The sequence below is a fragment of the Scyliorhinus torazame genome, chromosome 9 (assembly GCF_047496885.1).
Source record: "Scyliorhinus torazame isolate Kashiwa2021f chromosome 9, sScyTor2.1, whole genome shotgun sequence".
Lineage (NCBI taxonomy): Eukaryota > Metazoa > Chordata > Chondrichthyes > Carcharhiniformes > Scyliorhinidae > Scyliorhinus > Scyliorhinus torazame.
This window is the reverse complement of record NC_092715.1, coordinates 129,412,171-129,434,300: the sequence shown is the minus strand read 5'-3', so window position 1 is coordinate 129,434,300 and position 22,130 is coordinate 129,412,171. Positions and strand designations below refer to the sequence as shown.

At 40.8% G+C, this 22,130-nt stretch overlaps 1 protein-coding gene across 1 annotated transcript in view; it reads right to left on the bottom strand.

The window, feature by feature from the left end:
* Positions 1-22,130, bottom strand: part of hsd17b4 (hydroxysteroid (17-beta) dehydrogenase 4) — a 208,396-nt gene that overhangs the window by 19,709 nt on the left and 166,557 nt on the right. The window contains exons 18-22 of the mRNA XM_072516520.1: positions 18,531-18,600; positions 15,582-15,688; positions 13,847-13,933; positions 6,895-6,984; positions 5,979-6,117 (exon numbers count right to left, since the gene is read on the bottom strand). Coding sequence (XP_072372621.1) covers positions 5,979-6,117; positions 6,895-6,984; positions 13,847-13,933; positions 15,582-15,688; positions 18,531-18,600 — 493 coding nt within the window. The remainder of the gene's footprint in view (positions 1-5,978; positions 6,118-6,894; positions 6,985-13,846; positions 13,934-15,581; positions 15,689-18,530; positions 18,601-22,130) is intronic.

The window sequence follows — 22,130 nt, the reverse complement described above, 5'->3', positions numbered from 1 at the left end:
TTCCTTTTGCCTTTCTGTCCACAACATCTTTGCCAATCTCCATTGATTGCTGGTCCCCTATCCAGTCCCACCGCTCCCCCCACCCATGACAGTAAAAGTCTGACTCAAGGGGAGTCACGGTGGTGCAGTGGTTAGCACTGCCCCCTCACGGCACCGAGGTTCCGGGTTCAATCCTGGCCCTGGGTCACTATCCGTGTGGAGTTTGCACATTCTCCCCGTGTCTGCGTGGTTCTCACCCCTACAACCTAAAGATGTGCAGGGTACGTAGACTGGCCACGCTAAATTTCCCCTTAATTAAAAAAAATATAATTGGACTCTAAATTTATTTTTTTTTAAAGTATAAATCTGACTTGCTTTGTTTCTCTCTAGCTTTGACAAAGAGTCATCCAGACTCGAAACGTTAGCTCCCTTCTCGCTCCACAGATGCGTCAGACCTGCTATGATTGTTCAGTATTTTCTGTTTGTCCTTTAACCTCTAATTATATTCTTTTCTAAAGAATAAAGCCTCAACCTGTTCAATCATTTATCTACATTAAACTTAATTTGTCACTTATCACCACACTCTTCAAGTTTCTTCTTGCATGACATTGAATGTTCTTTGATTTTTGTTTACCCACTCAAATGTTAATTTTGAGTTACTTCTTCTTAAGTTCAAATCATTAATGGAATTTATAAATAACTTGTCCCAGTCCTGATCCTTGTGAAATATTACTTTCCATCTTCCTCCAAACTACAGTTAGCCTATTTTTTTAATCAATGTGTTATCCATTTTACTATTTATCATAGAATTATAGAATTTACAGTGCAGAAGGAGGCCATTCGGCCCACGGAGTCTGCACCGGCTCTTGGAAAGAGCACCCGACTAAAGCCCACACCTCCACCCTATCTCTGCTACCCAGTCACCTAAGCTTTTTTGGACACTGAGGGCAATTTAGCATGGCCAATCCACCTGACCTGCACATCTTTGGACTGTGGGAGGAAACCCATGCAGGCTCTGAGGAGAATAGGCAGACTCTGCACAGACAGTGACCCAAGCCGGGAATCGAACCTGGGACCCTGGAGCTGTGAAGCAACAGTGCTAACCACTGTGTCACGTGAAGCCCTAACTATCCTGATTATCCTGACTTTACATGCATTAACCATCGTCATGAGCCTACCATGTGGTAAAATCCAAGTTTCTGATGTCTACTGCGTGATCTTTCTCTACTCTTTTTACCTCTTCAAGAACTTCTATTATAGTTAGCGAAGCATGATTTAGCTTTTCGAATGCATACTCAATACTTTCTGCTTTTAGATGCGCTTCTATCACTTCAATTAGTTATGAAAAGAACAGATATTGAAGTCATTGAATGGGCCCACTCTAACCAGAAGAAGGTAAGCCACATTTGGTGACTCCTACTTGTGGTGGCTTCTATTGTTCTGCTTCATTAAGATACCCAAGATATCAGTAAAATGTTATTTGTCTTTTTACGAAAAGTATGCCTAATGTGAACAGCTATATAAGACTAAAACCTATGAGTTTGCTAGTCAGGGAAAGGGGAGATTATACAGGGCAAAATAAAAGGACTGAAGATGCTTAGGCTACACTTGTCATACAGGACAGTAATAAACTAAAAGGGCTCAAATTATCTCTGTAGCTGTCAATTTCTATTGCTCACTGGTGCCACAGTGCAGGAAAAAGGCAACAAATCTTGCATTGACTGCAACTGAACAGCACATTCACTATCAGACAGAGCACTGCCAGTAAGTAACTATGAGAATAATCGATACTTTGCCAGCCCTGAGAATTAATAAAATTGTGGTATGATGATAATACCACATTAGGTAACTTGAACATTCTGAATTCTGCCTCGGTGTACCAGAATGGCGCCGGAATGTGGCGACAAGTGCTTTTCACAGTAACTGCATTGCAGTGTTAATGGAAGCCTATTTGGGACAATAAAGATTATTATTATTAATATGTAAAGTAGTTATTAAAACAAAAATGGATTAGAGTCGGAGGACGAGGCTTAGTTTGGTTCACATTTTATGAAGATAGCTATTTCCACATGCCAGAAGTCTGCCCCATGAGATTTCCTTCAATATGCATATATTCAAGGAGTTTAATATAGCTAAGTTTAATTAAACCTTTGGTATAGCTAGGAGTCTGTTCAAGGCAACAATTTGGGAATTCTTCAATTAGAAAAATAATATTGAAATCATTACCTTTGTGGTTTAAATATCCAATAACATGAGTGATCGTAATAGAGCATACACCAGATTTTTAGTCTAGCTGAGGGTCATTTGCAAAGCAACATTGTAATCCTTCATCCTATAGAATAAAATAGACTGCAACCCTTTCTCCAACACAAATAAACCTCTTGTGCGGTCATACTGACCATTAAGGTAAACATTTAGAAATCCATTCTTTGTTCATTACAAAACATGCAGTCAGCATTCATATTTTTAATAATAATCTTTATAACCCTTATTGTCACATTTAACACTGCAATGAAGTTACTGTGAAAAGCCCCTAGTCGCCACATTCCGGCACCTGTTCGGGTACACAGAGGGAGAATTCAGAATGTCCAAATTATCTAACAGCACATCTTTCAGGACTTGTGGGAGGAAACCGGAACACCCGGAGGAAACCCATGCAGACAAAGGGAGAACGTGCAGACGCCAGACAGGCAGTGACCCAAGCCGGGAATCGAACCTGGGACCCTGGAGCTGTGAAGCAATAGTGCTACCCACTGTGCTACCGTGCTGCCCTTTTAAAGCAAAAACAAAACCACAATAATACTTCATAAATCCTACTAAGTCTGTTGCAGATCAATTCTTCAATGATCAGCCATTTAAAAATATGCAGCATACAGGTCTTGACTAGCATCAATTATTCCACAAATCTTTGGTTAAGAAGTCAGGTGCAGTATCAAGCTATTTTCAAATATTTATATGTCAAATGTTAATGTTGGATTATCAGTGTAGGTCAGGCTGTTTATATAGATGGAGAAATCAGAAGAAACCATAAAACAACAACAATTCTCATTCACTATCTTTAATCAAAGCACATACTCGTATTAATTTCACCTGACAAACATGCACTTTACACCACCAAAAGGCTATCAGCAACCTCTTGAATTACAGTGGGTAAAATTAAAATTTGGCACGGTGCAGAATAAGCTGTAGTTTGGAAACTCACTCATTCGAGACAATGGAAAGGAAAATGATTCAGGTTGTACAAGGGGCAGCCAATTTAAAACATTTGTTTTGTTTTGTAGCCATACTGCAGTAGAATTTCATCCCCAAGGTGATTCAGTGCGACTTGTACTCCTAAGACATTGATCTATTTAAGATAGTGAATGAGAATTAATGCCCTCATGAACTAGAAAAAGCTCTCCAGACATCATTCAGTTTGGATCATACAACTATTTCAAACTGAATCTAAAAGCAGATTTCAAGCACTTTCAATTCTGTTATGCTGCTGTGCTAGGAGATACCACTAAAATAACAAAGCTTCTGCAAAGAAATAACTTTTTGGTTTTTTTACTGTTCCTGAATTAAAATAGATTCTGACAAGGGATTACACTTTTTGTTTGTTGCTCAAGTTCCAGCTTCTAAGTCATGATTTAGCTGCATTGCACAACAGAGAATTAAACAGAGCACACAGCAAAGAGAGAGGCAACTCTAGCCATCTATGCTGGCATTGGTGCTTCAGTCAAGAATTCTCCCAAACTTCATCTAATCAACAGCATTACCTATATTCTCTTCTCCCACATGTGCTTATCTAACCCTGCCCCAAATACATCGACGTTATTCACCTAGCTGTTCCCAGTGGTAGTGGGCTGCACATTTTCACCGCTCTATGGGTGAAGCAGCTTCTTCTGAATTCCCAATGTAGTTCTTTGGTGTCAAATTTATATTAAGAAACTCTATTTTTTCCCTTCCCCACAAGTGGAAACACTCTGCCACCTTTATCAAAACCTTCAAAATTTTAAGAGATCCTCAGCTTACCCTTTTCAAGGGGTAAGAAAAAGAAACCCAGACTGTTCATTCTTCCCAGATAAGTATAGGTTTCAGCTGGGTCAACGGGTTAGATAAAGGTGGTGGTGGTGGTTTGGGGGGGGGGGGGGGGGGGGGGGGTGTACCGTGCAGGGATCCCAGTCTTTAAAACAGATACACAGAAGTTAGAAGAGGATTTATTTTTCCAACTTTTTAACCCTGATGGACCATCCGAAGCTAGCAATTTAAATCAATTGTCATGGGGAAGTTGGCTCTTCTGGACAATTGCTGTGCAATGCTTACCTGAAGTTCTGAGAGGGATTCCCTAACTCATCTTTCATAGATTCATAGAATCATAGAATTTGCAGTGCAGGAGGCCATTCAGCCCATCGAGTCAACACCAGCCCTTTGAAACAGCATTCTGTTTAAGCCCACACCTCCACCCTAGCCCTGTGACCCAGTAACCCCACCTAATCTTTTTTGGACACCAGGGGCAATTTAGCACCTAACTTAATCCACCTAACTTGCACATCTTTGGACAGTGGAAGGAAACCGGAGCACCCGGAGGAAACTCGCGCAGACACTGGGAGAATGTGCAGACTCTGCACAGACAGTGACCCATGCCGAGAATCGAACCTGGGACCCTGGAGCTGTGAAGCAACAATGCTAATGACTGTGCTACCGTGCCGCCTTTGAGGTACCCCCCTGATAGATTCATTAATTGTTAGGAGTCTTTAAGAAATTAATTGAGTGTATGGCTAGGGAATAGAATGATTTTTAAAGAAAATACCTAGTCTGCAAAAATATAGTCACTGTTCTAGATAATGAATAAACTGTTGAACTTTAAGGTCATGTGTGTAAGATACAGACATTGTTTCAATGAATGTTCTATGTAAACTCTACCTATTGAAACATAATATGAATACGCCATTGTATTGAAAAGACATTTAACAAAAATTGCAACAAATAACTATAGCAATGTTGATGGCTAGCTATGATGCAAAAGAATCTAGCCTTATGAGAAAGTGCATGAAGATATTACATTATGCCAGGGGAAAATTAATTAATCTTGAGTAAATGTCCAATGTTTAATTATTTAATCAACTTTTAAGTAATTGATACCAATTTGAACAAATCAGGAAGCCTCAGCTGAGAATTAGAACTAATGAAAAATAAACAAGAGACTTAACTATAGATAAAGCATTTCCTTAAGAGTAAGACTGTATGATCAATAGTTTGTTCTGAATTCTTGCTTTTCGGAATTCTTGAATCATTACTCTTGTTTAAAGTAATTTCTTCATATTTTTCTTATGTTTAAACACTTTTTCACAATTTTCTGACCAGTTTTACGTATTATGTTGATCTATGTTTTGATTCAGTTCTCATGCAAGTGTACTAAAGTGAATAATTAGCAATAAAGTTGTGTTTTGAATGCCTTCAATCAACCGAACTGTCGACTCTTACTTGGAAGATAAATAAGAGATCCAACACCACCCCAAATCAGACACTTGAGAGCTTGGATGTTACCGCCCAAAATATATAACACATTAGAGTTAGAGTCCTCCAGAGTATTGTCCATTCCACACACACCCATCTTGCACTACCCACCATTACACTTTATTCTCAAATTTAGAAATTTGTAATATAAATTGTTAACAATTAGTAATATAAATTGCTAACAATAGTAGCACCAGCACGGATCCTTGTTGGACCTCACACTCCAGCTCTGCCATTCCGAAAACCACCTTTTATCCCTACTTTGTGCTTTATGTCTTGCAGCCAGCAAGCTATTCTGTTACTCATCTCCTAATCTACATGCTCTCCTGTATAGTACCTTACTACGGCCTTTTAGAAATCCTAGTATATCGACTGCCTCATCTTTGTCAATATACAGTTAGATTCTTGGCTCTATGACATGCAATCCCCACGGTAAGGATTGTCGGATTAAAAGACTTTGTCACAAAGAAAACACAAATCATTTTGCAAAAAAAACTTACTCCACTGTGCAGCAGTGTTCCCATCTTTAGTGATATCCCACTGGAAGATTGCATTCACCTTTTTCACGAGCTCCTTGCCAACATTTTTAATGCGGCGACTGATTTCTGCGAACACAAGGTCACTTTGGAGCTGTGCTTTCTGAAGAAAACAACATCAATTACAACAATTCTGCATTCAAAATGAGTGATTTCTCAAAAAGTATAACTCTTTACTATATGTATAACTTCGCTATATTGACCAAGAAAATAAATCTGTAAAGGAAATTGTTAAGGTACTGTGCAATGTTATTTGCATTTCACGATATTCAAACTTCTCATCACATACCATTTGGAAAAATAACTTTTTACTGAATTCTTCCTTTACTTCTTGCCACAGTGAAATGCCCCCCAAAAAACCTTTAAGCACAATTCCAGAAACTCCTACTTCAGAATGTTGAACATAAATGAAGGTGTAACAAAAATGTTTCATCTAAGAGCAGCTGAGAGTCCATTTAAATATTACTGGGAATGGCCATATTCTGACATGCACTGCCAATGGATCGTGGGCAGGAGCAAGAACTGGTACTAACATCCTTGGCAGATATTTAATTTAATATTTGAGGGTTATCTTTCAAAAATATATTAAAGAAAAAAGTAAATTGTCTAAATTTGTTTCTAATGACCTAAGTAACTCTCATCATGCTAATAATTGACTCACCAAGGTAAATCAATTTTTCAAACTAATCTTTCCAGATATATAACTAATATACTGTATATGTCCTTTTACTTTGGTCATTCACACATCTCTTTTAACACTCGGCAATACATTCGTGACTATAATTCACAAGTCAATGGTATCCTAAAATAATAATTAAAAAATATAATTTTCTGAACCATTTAATAGAGAGTGTCTTTTTGCCCAAATAGTTCAGCTTACCATGCCAGTGCCATTAGCTTTGGGTTTCTGGACAGCCTCCTCCAGAATGACATATGCCCCTGCAAGGACAACCTCATTACTTTCTTTCACCTAAGAGATAGGGGGAAGAGGGAAAGACAGTATTAAAGGCAAATTATTTCGAAAGGGTGCTGCTTAAAGAATGGAATTCACAAAACTGAGTATTAAATAGTACATCAAAAGCCCATAGACTGTAGTTCTATATAATGTTTAAGAAAACAATTTACAACTCCAAATAACTTAAAGACTGCTTGATAACAGTAATCTGATAATTAGTTTAATTATTTCACAGTATATAGTTAAATTAAGCCAAAGATTTTAAAATTCCTTCATTTAATTCCCAAAAGGAATTCATAAATATAGATAATGAAACAACAGCCAAATCCTGGAAGTAAATCAGAACAAATAAAAGACAAACTATAAATTTATAAATCATGGTCAGTTTCATTAGTATGATAGTGCAGTAGATTAAGAGTCTAGAAGTTCAAGTCAAATTTCCTCGTAATTGAAAAGCCACTGAATTCAGTAAATGTAATAAATTTGAACTAACACCAGGGGAAAACTACTGATTGCAATTGAAAATGCAGCATAGAAGGGAACCTCTGCCAGACGTAAGTGTAACTCTAGTCTACACTATTTGGTTGAGTAATGTCCCATGAAAGAAGATAACAAGATTCAAAGACTGAAACAGTACATGTGTGGAAGACACAACTATCCAGGTCAGATCACAAAGTAGTACTACTGTTATACTCCCTGGTTATACTATTGTGCAAGTGGATGAAGGGCAATGTTGTTCTTCTTAGGCAGTCCCTTGGGTTCGAGGATGACTTGCTTCCAATCTGGTTCGATGGGTTCTGAGATGGTTGATAAGTCCATTGCGTGATTTGCAGACTCCGCCACATGTAGGGCAGTGGTGTTTGAATGGTAGGGTGGATGAGCTCCCTCCAACACCTTGACTTTGCTTCTGGGTGTTCCCAATGCAGGGTCATCCATGTGAATCTCCGCTGGACCCGCTCCAGCGCCAGTATGTCCTTCCTGAGGTGTGGGGCCCAAAATTGCTCACAGTATTCTAAATGGGGCCTAACTAATGCTTTATAAAGCTTCAGAAGTACATCCCTGCTTTTATATTCCAAGCCTCTTGAGATGAATGACAAAAGAAGAGGACCACTTCTAATGCATAGAAGTGTGAAGATGTACATTTTGGTAGGCATAGTGATTAGAGAGAATTCAGGAAACACCTCTAACCAGAGCAGTCAAAGTGTGGAAGTTGTTATCACAGCGAGTGGTTGAAGTGAATAATATGGATACGGAAAGTAGACAAGTATTTGGGGGGGGGGGGAAGGAAACGGATGGATACAATGGTAGGTTTAGATGGGAAAAGATGGAAGGAGGCTCAAGTGAAGCATAAACGTCAGCATGGACTGGTTGGGCTGAGTAGCATGTTTTTGTGCCATATATCCCATGTAAAAAAAAGGTAATGCAGGAACAGAAAGACCTGAGGATGTATGTGTACAAATCATTGAAAGTGGAAGGGCAGATTAAGAAAGTGGTTAAAAAGATACACGAGATCCTTACAAGTATGAAAGCAAGAAAGTGATGATGAAACTTTATACAACTCTGGATCAGCCTAAACTGGAGTATTATATCCAATTCTAGGCACCTCATTTTAGGAAGGATATGAACGCTTTAGATAGGTGCAGGAAAGATGCATGAGAAGGGTCCCAAGGATGGGGAATTTCAATTACAAGAGCAGATGAAAGAACTGGGCTGTTCTCCAAGGACGATGGGGAGGAGATTTGATAAAGGCGTCGTCATAAGGGGCATAGACAGAGTAGATAGAATTGTTCCCATTGGCAAAAGGGTCGAGAACAAAAAGGGCAGATTTAAGGTGACTGGCAAATAAATGCAGTGAGTGATTAGGATGTGGAATGCATTACCCGAGCATGTGATGGATATAGATTCAATTAGGGCTTTCAAAAGGACATTAGGCAAGCACCTGAAGAAAAAATACAGGCTACACGGAAAATGAGTGGTTGTGAGGCAAACTAGTTCTTGCAGCAAGAAAATATGGTCTCCTTCTATGCTGGAACTATTACAGGATTCTATTTATTCACAAGTTTTCAAAGGCATGAAAAGGTAACCATTTCGAGAGAGACTGGAATTACATCTATGCCAGACATGGGAGAGAAGGCATACTCACATTAAGATTTTTGCCATAATTCACTAACCTTTATAGCCATTTACAGCCCCCAGCCAACAAATTAGCAGGTCCATTGAATCTAATTTCACAATTTTCCATTTATGGGAAGTTGTGAAGATATTGTTATTTCATTTTCTAAAATAGATTAATTTGGGCAGAGTAGTGTAAAGCAAATTTAATATGGAGAAGTTGGAGGTATTATAGCATTTGGGAAAGGCTACCAAGACAAGGTAGGATACTGAGAAGTGTTGCCTGGCAACAGATCATAGCCCCAAATTACTTCCGGACATATTGAACTTTTAAGCTTTGTGTTTTTATAAAAGAAGATACACGCCAAAGGTGGTTGATAATGTAAATTCTGAGAATGTAATTCAGTGACTGTCTGGAAGGTTCCTGTCTGGGTTATACTTAGTCCCAAGAGAGGGCATCTGATGTCACACCTAGAGGATGTCGAAAAATTTCAGACAGACATTTCAAAGGAAGTGGTGCAATGCAAAAACTGAACTGTAATCTCCTGTGATTACAGAGATAATGGAGGCTGATCACCATCTCAGAAGAAACCACCCCATGAGTTATATCCCAGACTGTGAACATGATGGGAGTTGTAAGAAAGCAGTTTCTGGCTAAAATACATTTTTGTTTCTTCCTTTCCAAGGGTACACATGAAAATGAATTAAAAGCCAACTGCAGGGCAGCACGGTGGCACAGTGGTTAGCACTGCTGCCTACGGCAGAGGACCCGGATTCGATCCTGGCTCTGGGTCACTGTCCGTGTGGAGTTTGCACATTCTCCCTGTGTTTGCGTGGGTTTCACCCCCACTACCCAAAGATGTGCAGATTAGGTGGATTGGCCACGCTAAATTGCCCCTTAATTCACAAAAAATAATTGGGTACTCTAAATGTATTTTTAAAAAGCCAACTGCAACCCTGATTTAGGTGAGCTGCTATGGTGCTTTGGTGGTACTCTACTAGTATGTGCTATGAAGGTCACAGCTGAAGACGTCCAATGGGCATCCCTACGCTTGTCGGTAAAACGGTCTCTTTCTGATTGCTGGAAGCAAGTCACAAGTCAGCAATGCCACGATCGAAAAGGAAAGAGAACAACTCCTTTCAGCTAATCTGCAGAACCAAGAATCTCCAAACCAACTGCTCAACGCTAAAGTCAGCAATGCCAAAATCACCCAACTTATTAATGGTTGCAGTATATCATCATTGACTCCTTATGGACAAGCCAGACTGATTCCTACATCTTTTTGACTTTTATTTTTGGATTTACTTCTCATTTCAAACTTGTGTGGAGGTGTGTTTCATTATTTTTTCACGTGTTTTAGTAACTAATAAACTTAATCTTTCTTCAACTCAAGAAAGCCTTGTTAAGCCCATCCCTAATTTCCGTTGAACTGAATGATTGCAAGGCCATTTCAGAGGGCGGTTCTGAAACCATAGTACTGTGGGTCAGGAGTCACATGTAGGTCAGATTGGATAAGGATGGCAGCTTTCCTTCCCTAAAACTGCTGAGGCTGAAAAAGGGAGATGTGCAAACCTACATGAACTTGGAAAGAAGAGTTGTTTGAAGGGTTCTGTGGAATTAGAGCACATGCTACATACAAGATTTGCATGTATGCACACACACATATAAATCTTCAAAAGTATTGCTTATAAGGCAGCACGGTGGCACAGTGGTTAGCACTGCAACCTCTCAGCGCCAAGGATCCGGGTCAAGTCCAATCTTGGGTGACTGTCTGTGTGGAGTTTGCACATTCTCCCATGTTGGCGTGGGTTTCCTCCGGGTACTCTGGTTTCCTCCCACAGTCCAAGGATCTGCAGGTTACATGGATTGGCCATGCTAAATTGTCCCTTAGTGTCCAAAGGTTAGATGTGGTTGTGGGGTCACAGAGATAGGGCAGCGGAGTTGGTCTAGGTAGGGTGCTCTTTGAGGGTCAGTATAGACTCGATGGGCAGAATGGCCTCCTTCTGCACGGTAGTGATTCTATGATTCTAAAAAAAAAGAGATAAGTGAATAGTGTCTTCACTGATAAAAATAAATTGTGCCCTTCATACACCCAAGCTACATAATTAAGTTAATCTGTTCATGCAATATGCTGCATAAACCAGTGATTCACAAACAGGGATCAGTGCACTCCTGTGGCTTCATAGACACTTCCCAGTGAGTCTGCAAAACAATTTTAGAATGTAAAATTCGGACACTATGAAAGGAGAAGACTGTTCAAAATACCCGGTGTGTATCAAGGAAGTCGGTTTTCCTGCTTTTGAGATTCTACGATGCTCTGAAATTTGTTTGTGGCTCTCTATCTATTCCTACCCTCAGTGTTCATGGCAAATGCCCAAGTGCTAGGACGATTGGCAGAGCACTTTAATTAAATCCTTTATCAGCCTTCATCCATCAACAAAAAAGCAATCTACTGTCTGCCATAGGTTGCCATCAATTGCTCTCTTGACGACCCTCCCACAAGTTATAAACGATATCAGCAATCAAACTCCTGTTCAGAGACAAAGCTCTAGACGTTGGCGCTAACCCAGCTGATGTTTGCAAGGCGAGGTAAATGCTTGATCCAAGCAGCTCACTGACTTCTTTCAGCCAGTATGGGAGCAAAGAATTATGCTGCAAAAATACAAAATGCCTCCATTGTCCACCCGATGTCGGCCATCAGAGGAATTTCACTCCTTTCCACCTCCAACAAAGTCTTCAGAATATTTCTGAACCACTTAGTCCAACCAGAATTTGCTACCAGAGAGCCAGTGTGGTTTCAGAAAAGGTCAGGGAACCATTATTGTGGGGCTTTCAGTTAGATAGCTTCAGGAGAAATGCAAAGAACAAACATGGACTTCTACACCACATTTGCTGACCTGACCAACACCTTAGACACAGTCAGTCATGAGGCCTTTGGAAGGTAATAGAGAAATTCAGGTGTGCTGAGAAATTCATCACAATATTTCATAGTTTATGAAGGCGTGCTTGTGTGAGACCTGGGTGTTGGTTAGTCTTTCTCATTTACTAATGGAGCTAGCGCCAAACCACTTTTTTTCTCAGCCATGCTCTCTAAAGCTTTCCATGGTGGTGATCCGTGCATTGAAATGAGTTATCCCATGAACAAGAAGCTGCTTAATCTGAGCCAACTCCAGGCACAGACCATGGTCTCCAAGGACAAACTTTGTGATTTGCTGTTTGCCGATTACTGTGCACAAGCTGTTGGTTAAAAGTTAGATATGCAATGGTGCACAGGTTCATTTTCCAATCGATATGACAACTTCAGCCTTAGAATCACTACAAAGTAAACCTCGCTCCAAGGAAGCCCAACGTTTCAATTCATGATCAAAACTTGTCGGCAATGAATAAATTAACTTACTTCAGCAGCGCACTCTCTCGAAAGGTCTATATTGATGCTTTTATTTTAGACTTTTAATGAAAGTTTATAAAAAATGCTCCAAAATAAGCAAATGAGCGGTGGCTGGAGATGTGTTTGGTGCAAGGTGCAAACTAAGTGTGGCCATCATTTGTGAAGAGGTGAACATGCACAGAGGAGTATAAATCTGATCCTACTTAAAGCTCTCTCTAAGTTTGACAAAGAGTCATCCAGACTTGTAACGTTAGCTCCATTCTCTCCACAGATTCTGTAGACCTGTAAGTGGGCAGCACGGTAGCATTGTGGATAGCACAATTGCTTCACAGCTCCAGGGTCCCAGGTTCGATTCCGGCTTGGGTCACTGTCTGTGCGGAGTCTGCACATCCTCCCCGTGTCTGCGTGGGTTTCCTCCGGGTGCTCCGCTTTCCTCCCACAGTCCAAAGATGTGCAAGTTAGGTGGATTGGCCATGATAAATTGCCCTTAGTGTCCAAAATTGCCCTTGGTGTTGGGTGGGGTTACTGGGTTATGGGGATAGGGTGGCGGTGTTGACCTTGGGTAGGGTGCTCTTTCCAAGAGCCGGTGCAGACTCGATGGGCCGAATGGCCTCCTTCTGCAATGTAAATTCTATAATGAAGGCAACATCATACTGCTGAGATTGTCCAGCATTTTCTATTTTTGTTTCAGATTCCATCATCCGCAGTAATTTACTTTTATATTATATGCATGGAGGAGTGCTGAGAGAGGCATGATTTACAATTTAAATAACCACCTGGTTATTTCCTGACTTTGTCCTGAATACTGGAACAGAATTGACTGAAGTGGTTAATGTGCCAGTGAGCACAGTATAGGTAGGTTATTCATTTTACCAGTTACTTTGACTAACAAATATTTTCATTGATTTGATAACAAACATTTATGCTGCTTGCAATATAGTTTAGATGTGGGGGATTTGGGGGGGGGGGTCCATGATTACTAATCTATTTGAAAAGAGATCCTTCAACCAAAAAAAAATTGAGCGCCATTTGCATTGCAATCCTTTAAGTATGCTGAGTTAGACTGCTTTTCCTACCATAGATTCCTGAGATAGAGCTCAAGAGATCATGTTTTACATTCATATCATCAAACAGGACAAAACCGCAGTTATCCATAATTGCGTTTTATACTGCTGTTATGCTCAGCTGTCTTCTATGACTACAGCTGTGGGTAGAGTGCTTAACAAAAAGAGCAAGCCCTAGCTTACTTTTTGAATAAGTAGTCTTCCAGTCTACTTATTCACAACTCCAGGAAAATTCCAAGTAGGCTACTATTCTTTATGATGCTTATATTATTGTACTGTAATAATTTCATTAATGAGGAAGAAAGTCCTGACCTTTGCCTGAAGATGGATGAGGTTTCCTTCTTTCCACATTTCAGTTTCTAGAGTTTGTCCAGGAACAACTGGTTTTGCAAAACGAACCTGTATTAAAATATTACTTTATAACTCCAACTATTTCATCATTGTCACAATATCATATCCCAGACACTAAAATAAATGAACAAATTATTCCAATTAACCGCAACAAATTCTCTAATAACCATTAACTTCCACCATTTCCATGTATAACTCAGGCAGAAAAAGCTCAAAGGGGAATTAAAGAACAGACAAAGGTTTAGTGCAAAACTATCGGTGATGCAGAAAAAAATGTTGATATGCTATAACGTTTTTGTGCGAGGACCAGCTGCTTTTCTATGATACTTATACACAATGATGATGCACAATTTCTTCAGCATACCCACCATTTTTAGAAATTAAGCACAATCTTTAACAAGCAGTGTTTTTCTTGTAAACATGAAACATAAATGCAATTATTCTGCATTATCAATGTATAACATACATTTTCAAATCAAGGTAGCAGTTGATGGCAGGTGGGAAAACGTTCCGCCCTCAGCAGCACAAGGTGGCTTTAGATCCTATCACACTTGCTAGAATTTTAACCCCTAAATGAAAAGAGCTCTAATCACATAAGCATTAGGCCATTCCTCATCCCCATTCGCTTGCCTCGTCTCAATAATCTCTGATCCCCTTATTAATCGAGAAATCCCCTCATGAATCAAGAACACGAGATTTGTACTCGAGGTGCTGTTACCTACAGGGCTACAGACTAAGAATTGGAAGGTGGAATTAGACAAAATAGTTCTTTCTTAGAACATAAGAACGAGGAGCAGAAGCAGGCTATTTAGCCTCTTGAGCCTAATCCATCATTCAATATTATCATGGCTGATCTTATCATGGCTGATCTCATCATGGCCTCAACTTCACCTGTCCTGCCTGTTCTCCATAACCCTTCAACCCATTACAAATTAAAAATCTGTCTAACTCCTCCTTAAATTTACTCACTGCCCCGCACCCACCGCACTCTGGGGTACCCAATCCACAGATTCACAAACCTTTGGAAGTAGTTTCTCCTCATCTCGGTTTTAAAGTTGCTGCTACATTGTCCTAAAACTATGACCTCTTGTTCTAGAATGCCCCACAAGAGGAAGGATCCCCTCCATGTCTACTTTATCCATACCTTTTATCATTTTATATATCTCAATTTGATTTCCCCTCAATCTTCTAAACTCTAGAGATTATAAATTTAAACTGCTCAATCTCCCTTCATAAGTCAAACCCCTCATCTCTGAAATCAATCTAGTGAAACTCCGCTGAACCGCCTTCAATGCCACATCTTTCCTGTGCTCAATACTCCAGGTGCGCTCTCACCAATGCCTTGTACAGTTGCAACAACACTTCCTTCCCTCTATATTCTATTCCTTTAGCTGTAAATGCCAACATTCCATTCACTTTCTTTATTATCTGCTGTACCTGCATTTTAATTTTCTGTGACTCATGCACGAGGACACCCAGATCCCTCTGTACCGGAGCACCCCGAAGTCTCTCCCTATTTTGATAATACGTGCTCTTTCCATTTTTCCGACCAAAATGGATGACCTCACACTTATCTAATTAATTCCTCCCTCTAAGATTAACAAGTATAACAAATAAAATTGTACGAATGAACAACCAATTCAGTGCTCAGTGGATAATAGATTATCAATAATCTATAGATTATACTATTTTGTACCTTAATGGCTTTGAACTTTGTCACATCATTATTTGCATACTGTTTCAAGACATGCCGTGCAGCAAACCCCATGGAACACAACCCATGCAGAATAGGCTTTTTGAACCCTTTAACAAAGAGAAAGTCACTTCAATTTTTAAAAATAACTCTGTCAGCATTTTATGTTTCACAAAGCTAATTAAAGAGGGAATTATATATTATCTTATTGTTAGCCAGTGCCCCAGCTTCAGTTTCGTCGCTCTAACTTTTGGTCAGTATCTGTTTTTCATTCTGGTAAATGTTAGCTTCGCTAAGCTAATAAGATATTCCACTACACTGCTTTGCCAGGTTATCATTGGTCTTCCGAAAGTTAAGTATGTACGTGATTTCCACTATTATATGGAATCTCAAGCATTAGCTTGAGATTCATTATCAAACTGTCCAACATTTTATGTGTATGGTAATATTTTTAAAAATATTTCTTTCTATTGCAGAAACCAAGATTAATAATTCCCCAAAACATGACAATGTTTCGTCCTTAGCATGACACCAAAAGGAAAACAAAGCAATTAATGAACTAAAATTAGTTAAAACAGTGCATCTCAAAGATTAATGTTATGACAGTATATCATTAAGCTAAATCACATCACATTCCTTCGGCTGGATTCTCTCTTTCTGAGACTAAGTGTCGGCGCCAAGGGCCGGAGAATCGGCGGGTCTCGGGCCGCGCATGCGCAGGGTTGGCTATTTGCAGCCACGCCGGGAAACATGGCGCCACCGTGCTGGAACCCTAACCCGCCCACCACTCCCCCCAGCCCTAGCAGCAGCACCCCAGGCCGGCGGATCCCGGACGAGTGTGGTAGCGCTGGACACAGTCCGCAGCCTGCATGCCATGTTACCGACGGCTCAGACCACACATACCCGCGCCATTGGAACTCAGCCCATCGGGGGCGGAGCATCATGAGCGGGCCGGCTGATGACAGGCCAATGGTCTTGCTACTGCGTGTGGTGCATGTCCCGATGATGCCGATTTGGAGCGGGGCGGATGTGGATATGTGTGAGGTTAACCATTTGGGCTGCAAAAAATAGAAAGTCAAATTATTATCCAAATGGAAAACAGGTTTAAAATGCGTTTGGGCAGAGGTCTGGGTGTCTTTGTTCATGAATTGCAGAAAGTTGGTATGCAGGTACAGCATGTAATAAAAAAGGGAATTTTAACATTTATTGCAAAAGGATTGGAGTATTTTTTTGTGTCTTTATTCAATCTTGCGATGTGGGCATCGCAGGCTGGACCAGCATTTGTTGCTCATCCCTAATTGCACTTGAACTGAGTGGCTTGCTGGGCCATTTCAGTGTGGGGCAGTTAAGAGTCAACCAGTTCGCTGTGTGGGTCTGGAGTCACATGTAGGCCAGATCAGGTGAGGACAGCAGATTTCCTTACCTGAAGGACATAGGCGAACCAGATGGATTTTTATGACAATCGGCAATGGTTTCATGATCATTAGACTTTCAATTCCATATTTTTATTGAATTCAAATTTCACCATCTGCCACGGTGGGATACAAACCCAGGATCCCCATTGCCCGGCATTACCTTGATTCTCTGGGTCACTAGCCCAGTGACAATACCGTTACACCACTGCCTCCCCTGTATAAAAGTAGAGACGTGTTGATGCAATTATATAGGGTGTTGGTGAGACCACATCTGGAGTATTGTGTCCAGTTTTGATCTCCTTTTTTGAGGAAGGATGTGGTGGCATTGGAGGCATTTCCGAGGAGGTTCACCAGATTGATTCTGGGGATGAAAAGGTTGAGGAGAGATTGAACAGTTTGGTCTTATACTTGCTGGAGGTTAGAAGGATGCGAGGGGATCTGATTGAGGTGTATAAAATACTAACAGGGATTGTAAACCAAATGTAAGATGTTTCCCCTTTAGTGAGGAGTCTAAAACCAACTGCGCATGCGCGGACCCCGCGGTGCTGGGACCGGCATGGGCCGCTCCAGCGCCGTGCTGGCCCCCCCAGGACCCGAGAATCGGGTCTCGGAACCGGCGCCGGAGTAAAGTACTCCCGCTTTGGCGCTGCACCAGAGAATCGCGGCCGTGAACTTTAAAGTCAAGCCGGTACTTAATTGGGAACCAATGAGAGTCAGTCAACACGGGGTTGTTGGTGAATGAGCTTGGTGCAATTTAGGACAAAAGCAGCAGAGTTTTGAATTACCTCAAATTTACACAGCGTGGGAGGTCAGCCGGGACTGTACTGGAATAGTCAAGCCTAGAGATTACGAAAGTATAGATGAGGGCTTCAGCAGTAGATGAGCTGAACTCGGGACACAGTTGTGCAATCTTACAGAGGTGGAAGTCAGTGGTCTTAGCAATAGTGCAGGTTGGTGGTTGGAAACTCATCTCAGGATCAAAAATGGCTTAAAGGTTGTGAACAGTCTGGTTCAGTCTTAAGCAGTTGTCAGCAGCACAGATGGAGTTGGTAGCTAGGAAGCGGGGTTCCAAGAAGAGACCGAAGAGATCAGCTTTGGTCTTCCTAATATTTCATTCTAAATTTCTGCTCATCTATTACTGGGTGTCAGGCAAGAAGTCGAAAAATTTAGAAACAATGCAGTAGTCGGGAGAGGTGGTGTTGAGGTCGGTGATATCTGTGTATAATGGAAACCATTGCTATCTTTTTGGATGATGTCAGCCCAGGTGCAGCGGGCAGATAAGAAACTGGAGAGAGCTCAGGATTGTTCCTCGGATGATATCAACAACAGGAAGAGAAGCCATTGCATGTTTTTTTGACTATGTGTAGGCAAAGAACGATAAGATAGATAAAATCAAATAAGAAAATGAATGTGGCAACCCGATTACTGAATGATTTAGTTTATCATAACTCTCTGCCTCTTAATATGTAAATAATAAAATCAGTAAGCAAAACTTTTAGATAAAAAATACTTCCCATTTTAATGGACCATCAATTACCTCCGAAAGCCGCAAAATTTGGATCAATGTGCAAGGGGTTCCAGTCTCCATTCAGTCGATACAGAGCAGCCTATAACAAGGGAGACATATCCTTACTTTAAGTTAACAGAATATTGTATGGATTTTTTTGATCAAATATAGCTACACAACAAAGCACATTTCAATATACTTTCCATAATCAACTAAATTTGCAGCTCTGTTTTACCTGGTAATATTTATGTATTAAATTACACAAATGCAACCCAGAAAATAGAATTCTGGCAATGGTCAGTACTTTACCCTTAATTTGTGAACTACCTATCAATTTGAAATGAAGTGGCTAAAATTGTTTACCATGTCAATTAACTTCTCAAACATTATTATGAAACCATGTTAAAAGGGATGCTTTTCCCCCTCATTTCTCACTAATTCTTTTTCAGAACTTTGGGCATTTTCCTACCTCATAAATAGTTACTCAAGTAATGCTAAAAAAATACATTTTGTTGAAGGTTTTTGCCTTGCACTCATCAGGACAATTGCATTGATGTGTGATTGGAATTCTTATGATTGTCCTGATGAGTGTAAGACGAAAAGCATTGACCCAATGTATATTTTCAGCAATACATTATAAATACAATTTATTGATCAGTAAGCAATGAAATTCACATACCTGTTGATGAAATAAATTTTAATTAACTATCAGAGTTAACAACTAAATGTTACAAATTGCTACCATTAATAAAGAAAAATCCTCCTACTATCCCAGTTTATAAAACTGGAGATTTAGCAGAAAGGTCATTTATAAATTAAACTAACACGGAGAAAACCTTTCAGGAGCTAACTTAGGTGGGTTTACTGGGATGGGGTGGAGGTGTGGAGTGCTCTTTCCAAGGGTCGGCGCCGAATGACCACTTTCTGCACTGTAAATTCTATATCTATATCTAAGCCCCATCTTAAAATCCTATGGCAAACTGCAAAACTACAACAAATCTGGCTCCACCGCTTAACTAAATTACATCATAAGGCATTCTTCTATCTCCTCCTATCAAAATGTCCCATGACCTGTTTATCCAGGACTAAGCACCATCCCTCAAATTATCTACACCCCAGAGATCCTTCAAAATCAAAACAATGTTCCATTAGCCATCTGTCTGTAAACAAGTAAATGGTTACAACTAATGATCATCTCACTTCTATGACCCCTTAATCACAGCTTTAGCAGGCATACTGCCTGCCTGTAACTTAAACCAAGATTTTAAATAACATTACTACAACAAATATAAAATGTAATATGTAGCAATTTCCTACATTCATCACACATATAATAAAAATATTGAACAGTAAACAAATTCTCTAATGTTTATGCTGCAGTCTATTAAGATAGTTTGTGATGAATTTCTAGTTCATGGTTCATGTAAATGTTTCAGAGATAATGCTTAGTACTGGAAGATTATTGTTGTGAAGGTTTATGCAACTAACATGCTGGACTTTAGAGTTTACCAGGACTCTTGAAATAAAATGCAGTTCAGGTTACCCATGTTCATTTAATAGAGAAAGGACGGAGCCCTAAAAGAACAGGTGAGCTTATGGTCTGCAATAGAGTCTGAAATGTGCCGGTAATTACAGCCAAGTGCCCGCCGAGTTCCGCCTGTGTGGTTTATATATGGTCCGACGGAATCCGACGCTTTGGCTGCGAGGGATGGGGGGGCTGGGGGGATCCGACTTCCGGGGGGGCCTCCACGGTGGCCAGGCCCACGATCGGGGGCTACCGATCGGTGGGAGCGCTCATTCCCGGGGGGGGGAGGGGCTATTTTCCTCATAGGGGGCCTGTAGGGCTCCGCCATGTTGCCCGAGGGCTGGCGCGGAGACGGCAGCCACGCGCATGCGCCGAGACGGCTGTGGCGCGCTAGCTTTCGGCAGCGGAGCAGCGCACAGCACTTCCTCGCCGTTCTAGCCCTCAAGGAAGAAGAGAATGACTGGGCCTGGAGGCCAGTTGACGCCGCCGTCGCTTACGCCGGTTTTGACACCGGCGTCAACACTTGGCCACGATATCGGTGAATCCTGGCCAAGATCTTTGAAAGTGAACAGTGGAAATCCTCCATGATGGAGACCGAATTTTAACAAGATATTGTGACTGACAGTTGTTATGGGTCCGGACCAGAACCACAATTTGGTTAAGATCGCAGTCCAGAACCCAACTATTTGTATTTGGTAAAAACTGTGAGGAAATGTCACTGCACCACAGGAGTGATAACACTGACCAGTAGACAGCTTTTATATTAAAACAAATTTTAATTTGAACACCGAATTAAGCACATTAGTAACAAAGAAAGAGCTTTACAGTTAACAGGTCTTAACTTGCTTCCTGAAACCGGTCACTACATTTCAATTAAGCAACCTATATATTTTAAATACCACTTATGCCTAAAGTTAACAACCAGGTTTTACTCGTTTATCTTGGTACAGAGTACTTGGGAAGATCAGAAACCTTCGGTTCAGGTTAGAGCACTGGAAGCAACGACTTTGCCCAGACAGTCCTGACCCCTCTTATCAGCTATACCAGCTACAAAGCACACGGCATTCTTTTTCCCCTTGTTGATGGATGTACCTCGATTTGTTTAGCCAGGCTCAAACTGTTACAACATTAAATTCGCTCTCTATTGCAAATAGGTAAAATGGCTTTTGATATCTATCAGCAACACACTTCCTCTGCAAACACACAGTCTGTAAACATTTTAACTTAGCTTCAATAACATTACTGCAAACTATAAAATATGACAATTTCTTAATATTCATCACACAGTGGTCACTAACATCTCTGTGGGTTGCTGTGAAACTTTTGGGATCTGTCCTGTCATTTAGTATGCAGTGTGGTATGTTCAATCACAGTTTGCCTCTTAATTTCTATTTACCTTGTTCTGAATGTTAGGGTATAGGATAAATATTGCAGGTTGTTTTACTTTCCTGACTTTGTATAGTAAGCTTTAATTTGTTTGTTTAAAACTGTGGAATCTCATGGCTTTATTCTCTTAGCAAGTACCTGGGAGTTCAAATTTATGTCTCCTTTAAGCCAAAAATTACTGATCTATGGACATCCGGTGCGGAGGGGGGCGGGGAAGGCGGTGGACCTCCTCGTGAACCTGCTACTGGGTCTGGCCAAACTTGCCATTTATAGGTCCAGGCAGCGGGCAACCAAGGGTGTCATCCGGCTTGACTGTCTGCCCATCTTCCGCGGCCTCGTTCGCGGACGGGTGTCCCTGGAGAGGGAGCATGCGGTATCCACGGGCACACTCGAGGGCTTCCGTGCTCGGTGGGTGCCACAGGGGTTGGACTGCCTTATCGACTCCGATTCTCACACTTTGATTTGACGGGTTTGATTAAGTTTCCGTTTCCCTTCTCGTTCTTTTTGGGCTGTGCTACACTCGTTGTTTTGGCGAACCTCCCTTTTTGTTTTATCCATCAGTTACTTTGTGTTCTTTTGCTTAGTTGACACACCGAGCATCACACCAGTATAAGCGGCGGATGCCGGATTAACTCCTGCTACGTGTAGATAAAAGTTGGAATGAACAATCTGCAGAATTTGCTGCTGTACAAATAAAATAATACTGACAGTAGGTTTAC